The sequence below is a fragment of the Physeter macrocephalus genome, chromosome 11 (assembly GCF_002837175.3).
Source record: "Physeter macrocephalus isolate SW-GA chromosome 11, ASM283717v5, whole genome shotgun sequence".
NCBI classification, from domain to species: Eukaryota; Metazoa; Chordata; class Mammalia; order Artiodactyla; family Physeteridae; genus Physeter; species Physeter macrocephalus.
The window spans coordinates 56,895,507-56,908,665 of NC_041224.1; the positions used below are offsets into that span (position 1 = coordinate 56,895,507).

Here is a 13,159-nt window from a genome sequence, read left to right on the forward strand (position 1 = left end):
TTAACTAGATTGTCCCTAAAAGTAGCCTCAATCTGAATAAATTATGTTCTTGTCCTTGGACCTTTGTTCACTGAGGAAAATCCAAATGGAATTGCAGCACGACTTCAAAGTGTCTCAAGATTTTAAGTCTAGCTGTATGCAGAGTATGCATCCAAAAGAACTTCTGACTTTTAACAAAGGCGTGTTTGGTATTTAAGCAGTTCATGCCTAGGTGGGCAGACAATCTCAACGTGAGGTCACCTGGCCACGTAACACACTCTGCTTTCTTTCTACACACAATATCAGATGCTGAAAATTTTGCTGATTCTGTTTAATGTGGCCCTTTGATTTTTTTTTCTCTCTACATGCTAGTTATGGGTTTGTCTAACTGCCTTTGAAAATAACAAGCTACAGTTCAAATAATTTGTTTGGCAAGTTTTGGGCATGCCATCTGATGGATACTAATTCTTCTGAACCTAAAATAGGGGCAGCAGATAACTTGCCACCCTGCCTTCTTGGTCTTGTAGCTGCCACGTGCCGTGGGTACCCAGACATTCAGTGGTGCTGGTCTCCTCAAGATGTTCAACAAAGCCACAGATGCAGTCAGCAAAATGACCATCAAGATGAATGAATCAGACATTGTGAGTAGCCCTGTGCCTCTCAGCTTTCCCTACCACCTCAGGCTTTTGGGTCAGAAGCCTTGAGGTGTCCTGAAATTTCTGAGATTAGAGACTTTCTTTTTATGATAATTCAGTCCCTTTAAAAAACAAACAAACAAACAAAAAACTGCTAAGGAAAGACTGCTCTACACCTGTTTGAGTAGCCGCCTTTAAAGCTCTGGGCCTGTGTGTTTCAGTGGTTTGAGGAGAAGCTCCAGGAGGTAGAGTGTGAGGAACAGCGCTTACGGAAACTGCATGCCGTTGTAGAAACTCTAGTCAACCACAGGAAAGGTAACAAACCTCCGAAATGCACTTGGAACTGGGGGAAACTGATGTCTCCAGTTAGCTGGAGATGGGAGGGTGTGCTTTCCCAAGCCTCTCAGCCATTCAAGTTGAAATTCTCAGCCCACCTGGTCCTTGATGTTCTTATCGAAAAGATATGCCCTGCATCTCCTGGCAAGAAACATGACTCCACCACTGAGGACATTGTACTCTTTACCTGGGAGAGGTACAGGGAAGCCATCCCAGTTACAGCTTGACCTGGGATGTAGGCTTCTGTTGGTGGCATTTGAGTTGGTGGCTTATAGCCAAAATGATGTTACATGCCTTAGCTACATGGTCCAACGAGCAATATGTAAATGCGGGAAACCATATATGTCTCTTAACCCTTCTTCACCTTTCTTTGGTGAGATTTACTTAAGAGCTAGTGAAATTTGCCAAGTTTGAATGCTTTCCTTTTCTGCCTTAAACATGCTGATAATCAGAACTCTAAACAGGCAGAAAACCATTAGAATGAGGGCAATGTAAGGGTTGGCAAAATATGACCCAGCCCATGGGCTGTATCTGGCCATTGGCCTATTGCTCTGGGTTGGGAATGGTTTTTACATTTTTAAAGAGATGGGGAGGGGGGCGGGGAGAGTGAACCAAAGCTTAAAATACAACAAAGTTGTCCTCTGGCGCATGCAAAACTGTGCAGTGTGCATTCACTCACTCTTGCAGAAGGCTACTTACCACAAGCTCTAATGTAAAAATCAGAATCATGCCATTGGCCTGTTTTTATTAACTGGCCCCTGGTTCTCCAGGAATATTGGAGCTCCTTCTTCCAAGTAAGCCTAACCTAGGGAAACTAAGGACAGCAGTTACCTCTCCCTGCTCACATGACTGAGCTGCATTGCCCGCACTTTCTGAATACAGTTAGCTGTGGTGTAAGTGACTAGGTTGCAGAGCCCACAGTTGCCAGACATGCGGGAGCCAGCATTGCTAAGGCATCCATTGCAGTGCCAGCCGACTTGTCCCTTTTCCTTGGGAGATCAGAGGCCTTTGCTGTCTTCCTCCTTCCAGAGCTAGCGCTGAACACATCCCAGTTTGCAAAGAGTCTCGCCATGCTTGGGAGCTCTGAGGACAACACAGCATTGTCACGGGCACTCTCCCAGCTGGCTGAGGTGGAAGAAAAGATCGAGCAGCTCCACCAGGAACAGGCCAACAATGACTTCTTCCTCCTTGCTGAGCTCCTGAGTGACTATATTCGCCTCCTGGCCATAGTCCGCGTAAGCGTCTCATTCCTTTCCTCTTTGTCCTCCACTTGATTTAATTTGTCTTTTCCTTTGCTCTTCCCGTTCCCAAGATGGTTTCATCCATTATAGCTCGAAATAATTTTTTCTACTCTCAAAAGAGAAGGTGTCTCGTGAACCAAAAAGTCCATTAAACTCTTAGTTATCACTGAGTCACATTGAGTCCCACAGCCAGTTTTTTAAATGAATTTGGAGAAAAGACCACTCTTGAATTTCCAAGTAGGGCCCTCCTTATTGTTGAAGCTGGACAGTATCCTCTATGCTCCTTTCTTCAAGCAAGGCTTATTACAGACCTGCGGTCTTGTCCCCCTGGAACAGTGACTTCCTCAGTCCTTTGGTCTTTGCCTCCTTAACAGTAAGCGGCGGCTTTGCCCTGGTAAGAGCTCTTGCTGGCTTCCACTTGTCCCTCCAATGTGGGCAGTCAGGTAACTACACAGAACTGGCTTGGCGCTGGCTGCATGGAGGAGTGTGGCCAGGGGGCCGAGAGAGCTTGTCACCAGAGCCCTCTGTGAGCTTTGCTGACCACACCGGTAGCAACACTGCAGCCTTCCCCTCAGGTCGAGCACCTCACCTTCTCTTCTGGTGACCAGGGCACTCTGGTTTCCCCTGACCTTTCAGAATGGCCAAGGAAGCTTCACCAGGCAGTGATATTAGCTCTCACATGGCCTCCCTGAGACAGAGGAAAGAGCCAAGAGGGAGCCTGGCGCCTGCCCTAAAAGGGCCTGAGTCTGCCCGACCCAGGTTGGGACCAGAATGTATGAGCCTCTGAGTTGGAACAGAGCCACCCCCACTCCCCGTCCCCAGCCTCGCCCTTGCCAGAGAGCTCCTGTATCGTCAAGAGCCAAGCTGCACCCAGGACTCTCATTTCCTCCGTGGTAGAGGTGCTTAATATAGCGCGTGAGGTTGCTCATTGTCGTCTCCCCTTGCTATTTGGTTTGCTGCTGACTCCAGAGTGATAAGAGGCTGAAAAAACAACCTGCTTGGGAATTCTTGGAACTGGTCAGACTACTTAGACTGGAGAGCCGTCCCAGGGAAGGGTTCTCTCTGGGGAAGCTTTCAGAGAGCAGTATTGTTTGGGGTCTCTGGAGAGCTCAGCACTTGGATATGACCTTCAAGCCAGGTGAGCCTGTATGGACAGGGGTGATGGAGGCCTAGCTGGGGCAGCTCACCTTAGAGCACAGAACTGCAAGCTGGTCTTTTTTCAGAGACCCCTCACCTGCCCTCCTCGTAATCATGAGCTAGCCGTGGGATTGGAGAGATGAACAGATGTTTCTTTTCTGCTGAACCTGCAGCTGTACCACAGTTAGCCCAGGGGGTTAGGTTGGATTTGAGGTCACCCTTTACCTAATCCTTTGACATTCAGCTGTTTAGAAATTGATGTGAGCAGCAGTGACAATGCAGGGGAAGGTAACTTTGGTGTCATTTCACTCCCTAAGGCTCAAGTCTTGGCAAAGGCCTGCACTAAGGAGACCTAGAAAACATCCAGGGAACTCTTGTAGGAAGGGAAAGGGAGCAAAAGGAGCAGGGCTGGGAGGCTGCCCCAGACACAGGTCTTTCATCCAGGCCTCTTGAAGCCTACAAAGCCAGCGGTGGTGCAGGATGGTTTTGTTAGGCCAAACAGCTATCCTCTGGAAATGCTGATTGTGGTCAAGGAACTAGAAACATGGAAAACCAGCAAGTGGACTTTGGAGAGCTTCTTGGGGGCCTTGATAGCCTAGAACAGTTGAATGTATGGATGAGAGGAAAGCAGTGTGTCCCTGTGGTAGGTTTAAGTGTTTATTTAAAGATCTGTTAAGCTGGGCAGGGGTGGGGAGATCTATTAAGCTAACCCTGTATATTGTTTGGGTATCAGTTTAAAGGTTGCTTCCTTAGGTTGGCCTTCCCTGATGTATCTCCCAGGCTAAGCTAGATCCCCGGTTTTATTACAGTACTGTGCTTGTTTCTCTGTACTCTGCATACTTATAATGACTTATTGGCAATTAGTAATACAGTGTCAGCCTTTCCTGTTAGATTACAAGCTCCATGAAAGCAGGCCCATGTGTTTCATTCCCCATTGTATTCTTAGCTCCTGGCACATGGCAGACACTCAGGGAAAGTGTGTAGACTCATGAACTGACTGATCTGAGAGAGGCAGTTCAAAAGCCATAGGACTGGGCACCGGCATCAAGCCACCTGCTGTGCTCCCAGCCATCCAGCCTTGGGAGTAGCATGAAGCAGCATGGCGCTGGCCCATTGGATCCTTGGAGAGGAGTCTTACCCAAGCTTGTGCTTTTGGATGTTAAACTTCCATCTGGGCACTAACGCGTGGCTGCAGAACCTGCCCTTGCTCGGTCCTTCCCTAGCACAGCTGCTGGGAGAGCCCCCCAAGGCAGAGCCAGCAGAGCTCCTGAAAGGCTGGTTGTGCTCTTCCCCAACCTCCACCTTCACAGGCCGCCTTTGACCAGCGCATGAAGATGTGGCAGCGCTGGCAGGATGCTCAAGCCACACTGCAGAAGAAGCGGGAGGCTGAGGCTCGGTTGCTGTGGGCCAACAAGCCTGACAAGCTGCAACAGGCCAAGGATGAGATCGTAGAGGTGAGGCCCCCGAGGCAGCCCAGCAGGAGTGTTCTGCTGGCTCCTGAATGAGCCTGGGTCCCATCCCACCCAGATGCTTAGAACCCCATAGCAGGCAAGAGAACTGATTTGAGTCTAAAGGACAGCTGCTGGGGAAGCCTGAGAATGATCCAGGCTTGCCCTGAGACCTGGCCCTCCTTCTCCTTTCCTGTTCCACTCAAACTTGCCAAATTAGAATCTCTGCAGGAGCAGTCCTGGCTGGGTCTTTGAAAAGCTCCAAGATGATTCAGATGTGCCCCCCACTGGTGAGAACTAAATTCAGTTCTCTGGGGCTCCCAGCTTTGCTGGCGAGTACCTAAACCAGAGCCTCTGGGGTACCAGAGCTTTCTTAGGAACCAGGCTTGGCCTGAAGCACACGGCATCTCTTTCCCAGCCAGCCCGAAAGATGGCCTTCTACTGGACTCTGGCTTACGTGCTGAATCTCCATATCTAATCTTACCCAGAGGGACAGACAAATGCCAATTGAGGTCTCAGATACAGAATTTCTATTCAAAGGTAAAGACTTAATAGTAATACCATAATATATTAAGTGATCCTTTCTTTCCTTTTCTTCCCAGTGGGAGTCTCGGGTGACTCAGTATGAAAGGGACTTTGAAAGGATTTCAACTGTGGTCCGAAAAGAAGTGATACGGTTTGAGGTGAGATAGAAGATCCTACTTCTCACAAGTGTGCAGTGCCTGGTTTAGTAACATTGTTGGTTTTGTCCAAGTCTCTATTGAGTAGGGAGATAGATGGCGGTGCCAGTGACTTGGCAGCTGTTGTGAACAGGCGTGGCCTTTGTGTATGTGTGTGTGTGTGTGTGTGTGTGTGTGTGTTCATGTTCGTGTGTTTGTTCCTGAGGCAAAGTGGCTGTCCTACACTTGTTGCTGGACCAGAGCACAAAACAAAGCTTGCAGCTGTCATAAACCCTCTACTCCCCTTCCCCACCCTGCCACCATTCAAGAAAACCTTGCAAGAGGCTATTTGGCTGGAAATTATAGCCAATCCAGCTGCTGCCTCTACTTTCTGAGGCTGTGCTCCGCCTTGGTCAGCAAAAAACATCAGAACCCTATCAAGAGGGGAAGGAGCAACTGTCTGGATGGTCAGTGTAGAATCCTGTTTCCTTCAGAAAGAGAAATCCAAGGACTTCAAAAACCACGTGATCAAGTACCTTGAGACACTCCTGTATTCACAGCAGCAGGTATGTAACTTATGCATGGCTTTCATCCTCTCCTGCTTGCTCCGAAGGCCAGCTGCCTACTTGTGGCTTTGGTGACAGGATGATCTGGCCCTGCTTCAGAGGGGCTGGGCCCTGCTTAATCAATACTTGAAAGTAGGTCCTGGTTCTCTAACGTGGCGCATCCAGGAGGGTCTCTTGCTAAGCAGGATTGCCCTAATCCTACAATGAGTTAATTTTTAAGAACAAACCCCAACTCTCCTCTCCCTGTAACCCTGTGATACCACCTAACCCTCTTGAGGCTGAGGCCCCAATCAGTATGTGAAACAGTGGCCCCCTGTGAGGAGCTGACTGAGCTGAGCCAAGCTGTGGCCCCCATGGGGTACTTTCTCCAGGGTAGAACCAGGACTGTCTTCAGATATTTCCCTTGCACTTGATGCTTCCCTCAGTCTAGAGAGGTAAGGGCAGTGTGGCTGGCTGGCCAATCTGTCCCAAGGTCCACTGTCAGAGAAGCCGTTTCCTCAGCTTGGCCTTAGCCCAGGCCTCCCTGTGGGTGGCTGAGGCACTTGGGAGAGTGCCCTGGCACTGTGCTTGTTCCCCTTCCAGGCTCAGGCTCTGCCACTAAGTGGGGGCACTTGCTTACTGACCCCACTTCTTTGCAGCTGGCAAAGTACTGGGAAGCCTTCCTTCCTGAGGCAAAGGCCATCTCCTAATGGACCAAGGACACCAGAGCCCACCTGCCTGACGCTGCCTTTTTATACACTGTCCTCCTCCACCTCTGCTGGACCCCAGTGATGCATCCTGCCTAGCCTGGACTTCACCCCCTCCTCCCTGCCCCCATGGCCAAGCTGTCCCCAGTCACTCTAACCGTCCTTCATTTAGCTTCCATATATATTTTCTTACCTGAGAGAATAGTTTCTTGCTTTAAGCAAAAAACCTATACTAGGTGGTGGAATTATGGGATAGGGGTGGAGTATTGATATAAATATATAAATACAAATGTATATTTTTCAGGATGTGGTTAGGAACTGGGAATAACATTTTCTGTTACTCCTGATGGTGCCATGAAAAGATTATGTAATAAAATACTTTAAAATCGGGTCACATGACTCAGAATGGTGGTGCTTTTTGCTTTAGGCTGGGGAGCAGTTGGGAAGCAGGTCTGGAATACTCCTAACCAAGAAATGCCCAGGTATAGCCAGGTATAGTTACTTCCTCTCCACAGGAGTTCACAAGCTTCTGCTCCTGCTTCCCTAATGGAACTGGAATTTCCTTTTCTCTGTCTACCTCAGCTACCTGTTCTGAGGGTCTCTTAATCTATTTAACTCTTACTCCTACTTCTTTAGGGAAGGAGTTTTAAACACATCTCTTATAATAAGAGGGACAAAAGCAATTCTCCTGCAGAGGAGGCCAGCTTTCACTTTTATTCCTGCCCTGTTTCCCTCAGCTGCCCAGGGTTCTCTGAGAGTCTTGCTTTCTGATCGCAAAGCCTTGCGTTCTGAACATCTTTTTGCCGCCCATCAAAGCATGTCCTCAGTAGACTGGTCCATGTTAAAAATGTAAAGGACTTTAGCCCACTGACAACAGAACCAGGCACTCTGCCTCTAGATAAAGTCATCCCAGAATTCCTAAACCTTCTGAGTTCCAAGAAGCTTCACTGTCTGTGCCCAGGAGGGAGCATGCCGGCCAGAGGCCCGAGTGTGGTCAGCACAAGCCGAGGGCGTTCAAAGGGGTCTCTGTGCTGGCCTGGGCGGGGAGGCCCGGTCTTGGAGCACCGTTGCCGGGCTTCCCCTCAGCTGTCCGCAGCCGCTAAGCTTGCTGGTCAGAGCAGACTGTGAAGCTGCTCTGTGGGACAGGCTGGCAGGCTGCCTGCATGCGGGAACCTCCCCACTCCCAGCCCTACCAGCTGCAGAGATGCCCGGCTCTGTCAGTTGTTCTGGGGGCAATGTCAACCTTTGGGGAGGGCAGCGTGAGGTAGGAACCGGCAGTAAACAGCAAGCAGCGCTGATCTCCAGTCCACCAGCCTGACGGGGAGTGCCAGTGCCGGCAAGTACTTTTTCAATATGTGGATTTTTTTTTTTTTTTTTTTTTTTAAGAAAACGTCACTCAATCTCTCCCTCCCCGTTAATATCCTTTTTTTTTTTAACATCTTTATTGGAGTATAATTGCTTTACAATGGTGTTAGTTTCTGCTGTATAACAGAGTGAATCAGCTTCCCCTAATATCCTTATTACCACCTTTGATTTTATCCTTCCAGTCTTACTTATATGCTTGCTCTGCTTAGTTGTAATAATATACACATAAAATATTTTGTATCCTGCTTTTATCATTCAACACTGTATAAGTTATAAGCATTTTTTCTATTTTGTTATCTATCTTCACAGACTTTATTTGTAAGGCTGTGTAATTAAGGCTTCCATAGAGTGACTGTACCATAATTCTGACTCATCCCTTGCTGTTGGATTCCTGGTTTGTTTGGTAACTTTTAAAATTTTAATATGATTTTAAACTTATAGAAAAGTTACAGGAATATCACAAAGAACTCCCATATATCCTTTACCCACATTTACCAAGTGTTTACATTTTTATCCCATTTGCTTTATGACTTACGATTTGCTTTATCTGTATTTACATGTTGTATTTTCTGAATCATTTGAGAGTAAGTTGCAGGCATTGTACCCCTTTACCCCAAAACTTCAGTATGCCTTTCCTTAAGAATAAGGACATCCTCTCATAACTTATAACCATAACCACTTATCAAAGACAGGAAGTATAACACTGATAAAATACTGTTAATATAACACGTGCTCTCTATTTAAATTGTGTCAGCTGTCCCAGTAATGTCCTTCATAGTGATTCCTGGTACAGGACCATGTGTTACATTTAGTTATGACACATGACTACATGTGTCTCTTTTAATCCAGACTTCTTGAGCCTTTCCTTGCCTTTTATTACCTTGGCATTTTTGAAGAATACAGTCAGGTATCTTTTAGAATGTTCCTCAACTTGGATTGGTCTCATGGTTCCACATGACTAGATTAGGTTTTTGTATGTTGGGCAAGAACATCACAGAAGTGACATGTCCTCAGTGCATCTTAAGTTGGCATGTGATGTTAGTTGGTGCCATTAATGCTGACATTAACTCTGATCTCTTGGTTAAACTGATGTCTGCCAGGTTTCCCTTTTTAAATTTACTCTTTTCCCTTTTGTAATTAACAAGTTATTTGTGGGGAGATACTTTGATATCATGTAAATATTTTGTTCCTCATCCAGTGTGATTTTCTAACTCTATAGTTTCTTCTACATTTATTGTTTTGCATTCTACTTCTAAAGAACAGCATTTTTCCTCCCTATTTATTAATCTACTTGTTTATAAGTATGGATCAGTGGATTCCTATTTACTCAAAGTTGCAAGTAATTGCTTTAATTTGTTTTGATTCTCAAACTGTCCCAGATTTCTAGCAGGCTCCTGTGTCTTTTTAACATATCCCTTTCTTTTTTTTTTTTTTTTAACACTTTCTTACTTTCTGGCTTAACAAGATGTTTCAGGCTTATCTTGTATCTTCCCTGCCCCAACCCTGGAATCAGCCATTTCTCCAGGGAATCTTGATTCCTTTTAATGGAGAATGATATTTAGAAACCAAGAGGTGGGTGCTGAGTGTGCCCATTGCTACTGGAATGTCATTGCTTCTAGGCTCTTGGCAGACAGAACAAGGAAATAGCTACAGATAAAAATATATGGAAATATTGAGAGAGATGGAGATAGATGATATAAAGAATTAGATATTAAAAATCATGAATCCACACTGATATTTTCAGTCTAGCCCCATAAAGTTTATTCTTATCTTCTCCCTTTCCATATTTGTAACTCTTTTCTCCAAACTAAATTTTAAAACTTTCTCCTTGCTTTGTTATGTTCCATCCAGTGATCATCTTGATGTAAGTCTGTTTTTATTATTTCCTTGGGATGGGCTCCCTTCTGGTTTCAGAACTTCCTCCTTGGCCTCCTGTCCCAAGGCTGATAGGGCCAGCTGTCTTTGGGACCTGTGCATTTCTGTGCAGAGCTTGCAGACATGGAAATTAAGAAGGCCAATAGCAGGTTAAGTGTACTGGGCTGTATTCAGGGGATAGTGCCACGAAGATGGAGTCATTCCACCTGGGGACTCAGGAGAAAGAAACTGGAGAAGGGGATGCTTGAGCTGTCTTAAAGGTGAAGAGGTGTTTGCTTCTTCTGCTGGGACCATTCTGCCTCCCTGTGTCGTGTAGTGGGAGGTGGGCACATGTAGGGAAATGCAAGCGGCTCGATGTGGGCAGAGTTAAGTTAGTGGATGGCCCATGGAGAGTGACGAGCAGAGCCGGATCACACAGTGCCTGTGACCTGTGGGGCACTTTGAGCATTATCCTGCAAATGTGGGGAGCTCCTGGAGGGACTTAAGCAGGAAATAACATGGTCACATTTGTGATGTAGATGTATCAGAAGGTTTGAGACTGGAGGCAAGGAGAGCCTGCTAGAGTGCCGAGGAGGGCCGTAGTAATGGTGCTGGAGAGAGAGGTGGAGAAGCTGGCGAAGAGCCACTGTGGTCTGGCCACCGATCTGATGAGAGGCCCGAGGGAGAGTGTGGTGGCTGGCATGAGCCGCCAGCTTCTGGCTTGGATTTCAGGGTAGACGGTGAAGCCTTTCATGACATAGGTAATACAGGAGGCCAAATGGGTTTGGAGCAGATGGGCAGGAAAGCAGTGGGCACAGCAAGTGCTGACCGTATCAGAGGCTCCTCTAAATGGGAAGGGAGGACTGTGCTGAGAGGTGCGGGAGATCCAGAGTGAAAGCTGGCTTTGTTTTATTTAAAGGTGGGTCAGACCTAGCATGTTAATAAAATTCAGAGGAGATAAAGGGAATAGCCATCAGCTCTGTCTGGGAGTAAATGCAAAAATGCACAGAGCAGGGATCCTCGCTGCTGGGTGTGGCTGGGGAAGAATTAAAATGTTCCCAGATAGGAATATCTAGTTTACCTATTTTGAGTCAAGTGGTTTAGAGAAGAGGTGTGGAGAGGCACCTTACTTCTCCTACTTCCCCTTGGGTTATTTCCCCCATGAATCTCTGGGCTCTGGAGTCCTGAAGGTGAGGGCTTAGAGCTGGAGGGACCCCAACGAGGAAGAGCAGTCAGTGACAGAACAAATGCAAGAAGTAGAAATGATTGGAAGCGTCACACGTAGATATTTGTAACATTAAGCTCTTTCCAGATGCTTTTCATTGTGAATGCACCTGTAGCTGAGAACGCTAAAGAAAATAAAGAATACCTGTGCAGCTCAAATTTTTAAAAGCATGAGAAGATAATGGAAATCTAAAGATGGGGCCAGGAACTGGTTGAGGAGGGAACATGGTGATGGAAGGAGTGTCCTTTGCTGAGCGTGCTTAGGGTCCACATGGGATTGAAGACCATGGATTCTGAGGGACAGCAGGCCCTAAGGTGGTGAGATTTTCCCCACCAGTTCCAGCAGCCTGGGGGTTGGGAGGAGGGGAAGCGGAAGAGAATGGTGATCCCTCCTGCAGCAAGGAAGGCACACAGCTGCAGTTGCCACATGACTGAACCGGACACCCTGTCTTCAGAGTCACTGGCTAAGATTCTCAGCTCCACATTGGGGAAGAGGCAGGCCTGAGCTCAGAGTTAGAAATGCACTAGAACAGCTTATCCCTGTCTTCTGGCCCCGGGGTTGGTGTGACATCTGCCAATGTCTTGTGATACCACTTGTGTGGTTTAATGTTGGCTCTCTCTGCCAAACAATAAAAATTCTGAATATTTGATTTAGGCCTTAGAGTATCAATAGGAGCTCAACTGCTACAAGGGATAGGTTGAGAGGAGGCAGGTGACTGAAGCACAAAAAGCAATTTAAGGCATAAAAAAAATTAGACAATAAACTCTCCAAAGTGGAACATCTTTATCACTCCATGGCCCCTGAAAAGATCTGGGCTTAAAATAGGTGCCAAATATCAATAGATAACTGTTGAGTGATCTCCATTTGTAGGCTCTGCCACCTGGCCTTCACAGCCTTCTGTGAGAGGACCCCAGCTCGACTTTTCCTGTTTATCTCCTAGTCCTTCACAACAGTGCGCATACCTCATGGAAACGGATTCCACATATGCTCCTTCCTTCCTCACTTCTGTGTGGCCTAAGAAGCCTTTATTAATATTGGGCTTTGTTCCTGAAGCACCCTATCTCAGCCCCCATCCCTCCCTTCAATCTCAGAATTACACCTGTCTGAAACAGCCAGCCTTCAGTATTGTGGATGAGTGTGAATAGATAGAGATGAGGGCGTTGGTTAATGTGTCAGAACATTCACTGGGGATTCCCATAGACACCTCTAGAAACTAACTCCATGAAGAAGACTATGCAAAGAGGCCCATCATAGCATTGTTTACAGTTGTAAAATTTGAAATCAACCTAAATGTACAGCAGGAAGGGATTAAATGAATTATGGTACATAATTAGATATTATACAGTCATTGAAGATGATATATAGCTATATTTATTGACAAGAAAAACTCATTTTTGAATGAAAATAGGTTATAGAATTACATGTATGATATGGTCTGCATTTATATAAAATCATAATTATATATATATGGGAAGGATGTTGATCAAATTGTTAACTATGGTTGCCTCTAGGGATGGAATTTTGCATTATTTAAAATTTTTATACTATTTGATATTGCTTGGAATTTCTGTGTATTACTTTTATAATCGTAAACATTAAATAAAGCTATTTTCATTATGGGAAAACAATCCACTGCATCCTTTGAGGCCTACTTTATATGTACATCTCTGGGAAGCTTTCTTTGATCTACTCTTCACCTGCCCCCGACCCACACTGGAGTGGGAGCCCTGCCTCCTTTATAGCTCTTGGCATGGCACTTTGTCATCCTCTTAAACCTCTGGACTTTCTTGCTTGTGTGTGTAATGTTATCTCATTAGCCTCCATGGCTCTGAACTCCTTAAGATCATGGACTGTGTTCCTTCTCATCTAGGTGCCCTCCCCCACTTCCAAAGGCAGACTAAGGGGGAAACGACTGCCCTTCAGCTGTGGAGATTACTGTTTTACGAGCCTATGTGCCCAGATCTTGGGGTTTTTCACGAGATTCAGAAATCAGGCCTGATTTGGGGTTCAGTAGGCTTTGCTCTGGTT

The 13,159-nt window shown here is 46.3% G+C and overlaps 1 protein-coding gene across 3 annotated transcripts in view; it reads left to right on the plus strand.

The window, feature by feature from the left end:
* Nucleotides 1-12,841, plus strand: part of SNX1 (sorting nexin 1) — a 45,050-nt gene extending 32,209 nt beyond the window's left edge. The window contains exons 9-15 of one of the 3 annotated variants that reach the window (XM_007120688.4): nt 507-620; nt 836-929; nt 1,980-2,185; nt 4,639-4,782; nt 5,379-5,459; nt 5,930-6,001; nt 7,115-12,841. In XM_007120688.4, the coding sequence (XP_007120750.1) occupies nt 507-620; nt 836-929; nt 1,980-2,185; nt 4,639-4,782; nt 5,379-5,459; nt 5,930-6,001; nt 7,115-7,234 (831 nt within the window). In that variant the 3' untranslated portion in view covers nt 7,235-12,841. Of the gene's footprint in view, nt 1-506; nt 621-835; nt 930-1,979; nt 2,186-4,638; nt 4,783-5,378; nt 5,460-5,912; nt 6,002-6,639; nt 7,079-7,114 lie in introns of those variants that run through there. The other 2 variants (XM_007120690.4, XM_007120689.4) reach the window with 2 other exon arrangements.
* The last annotated feature ends 318 nt before the right edge of the window (nt 12,842-13,159 follow it).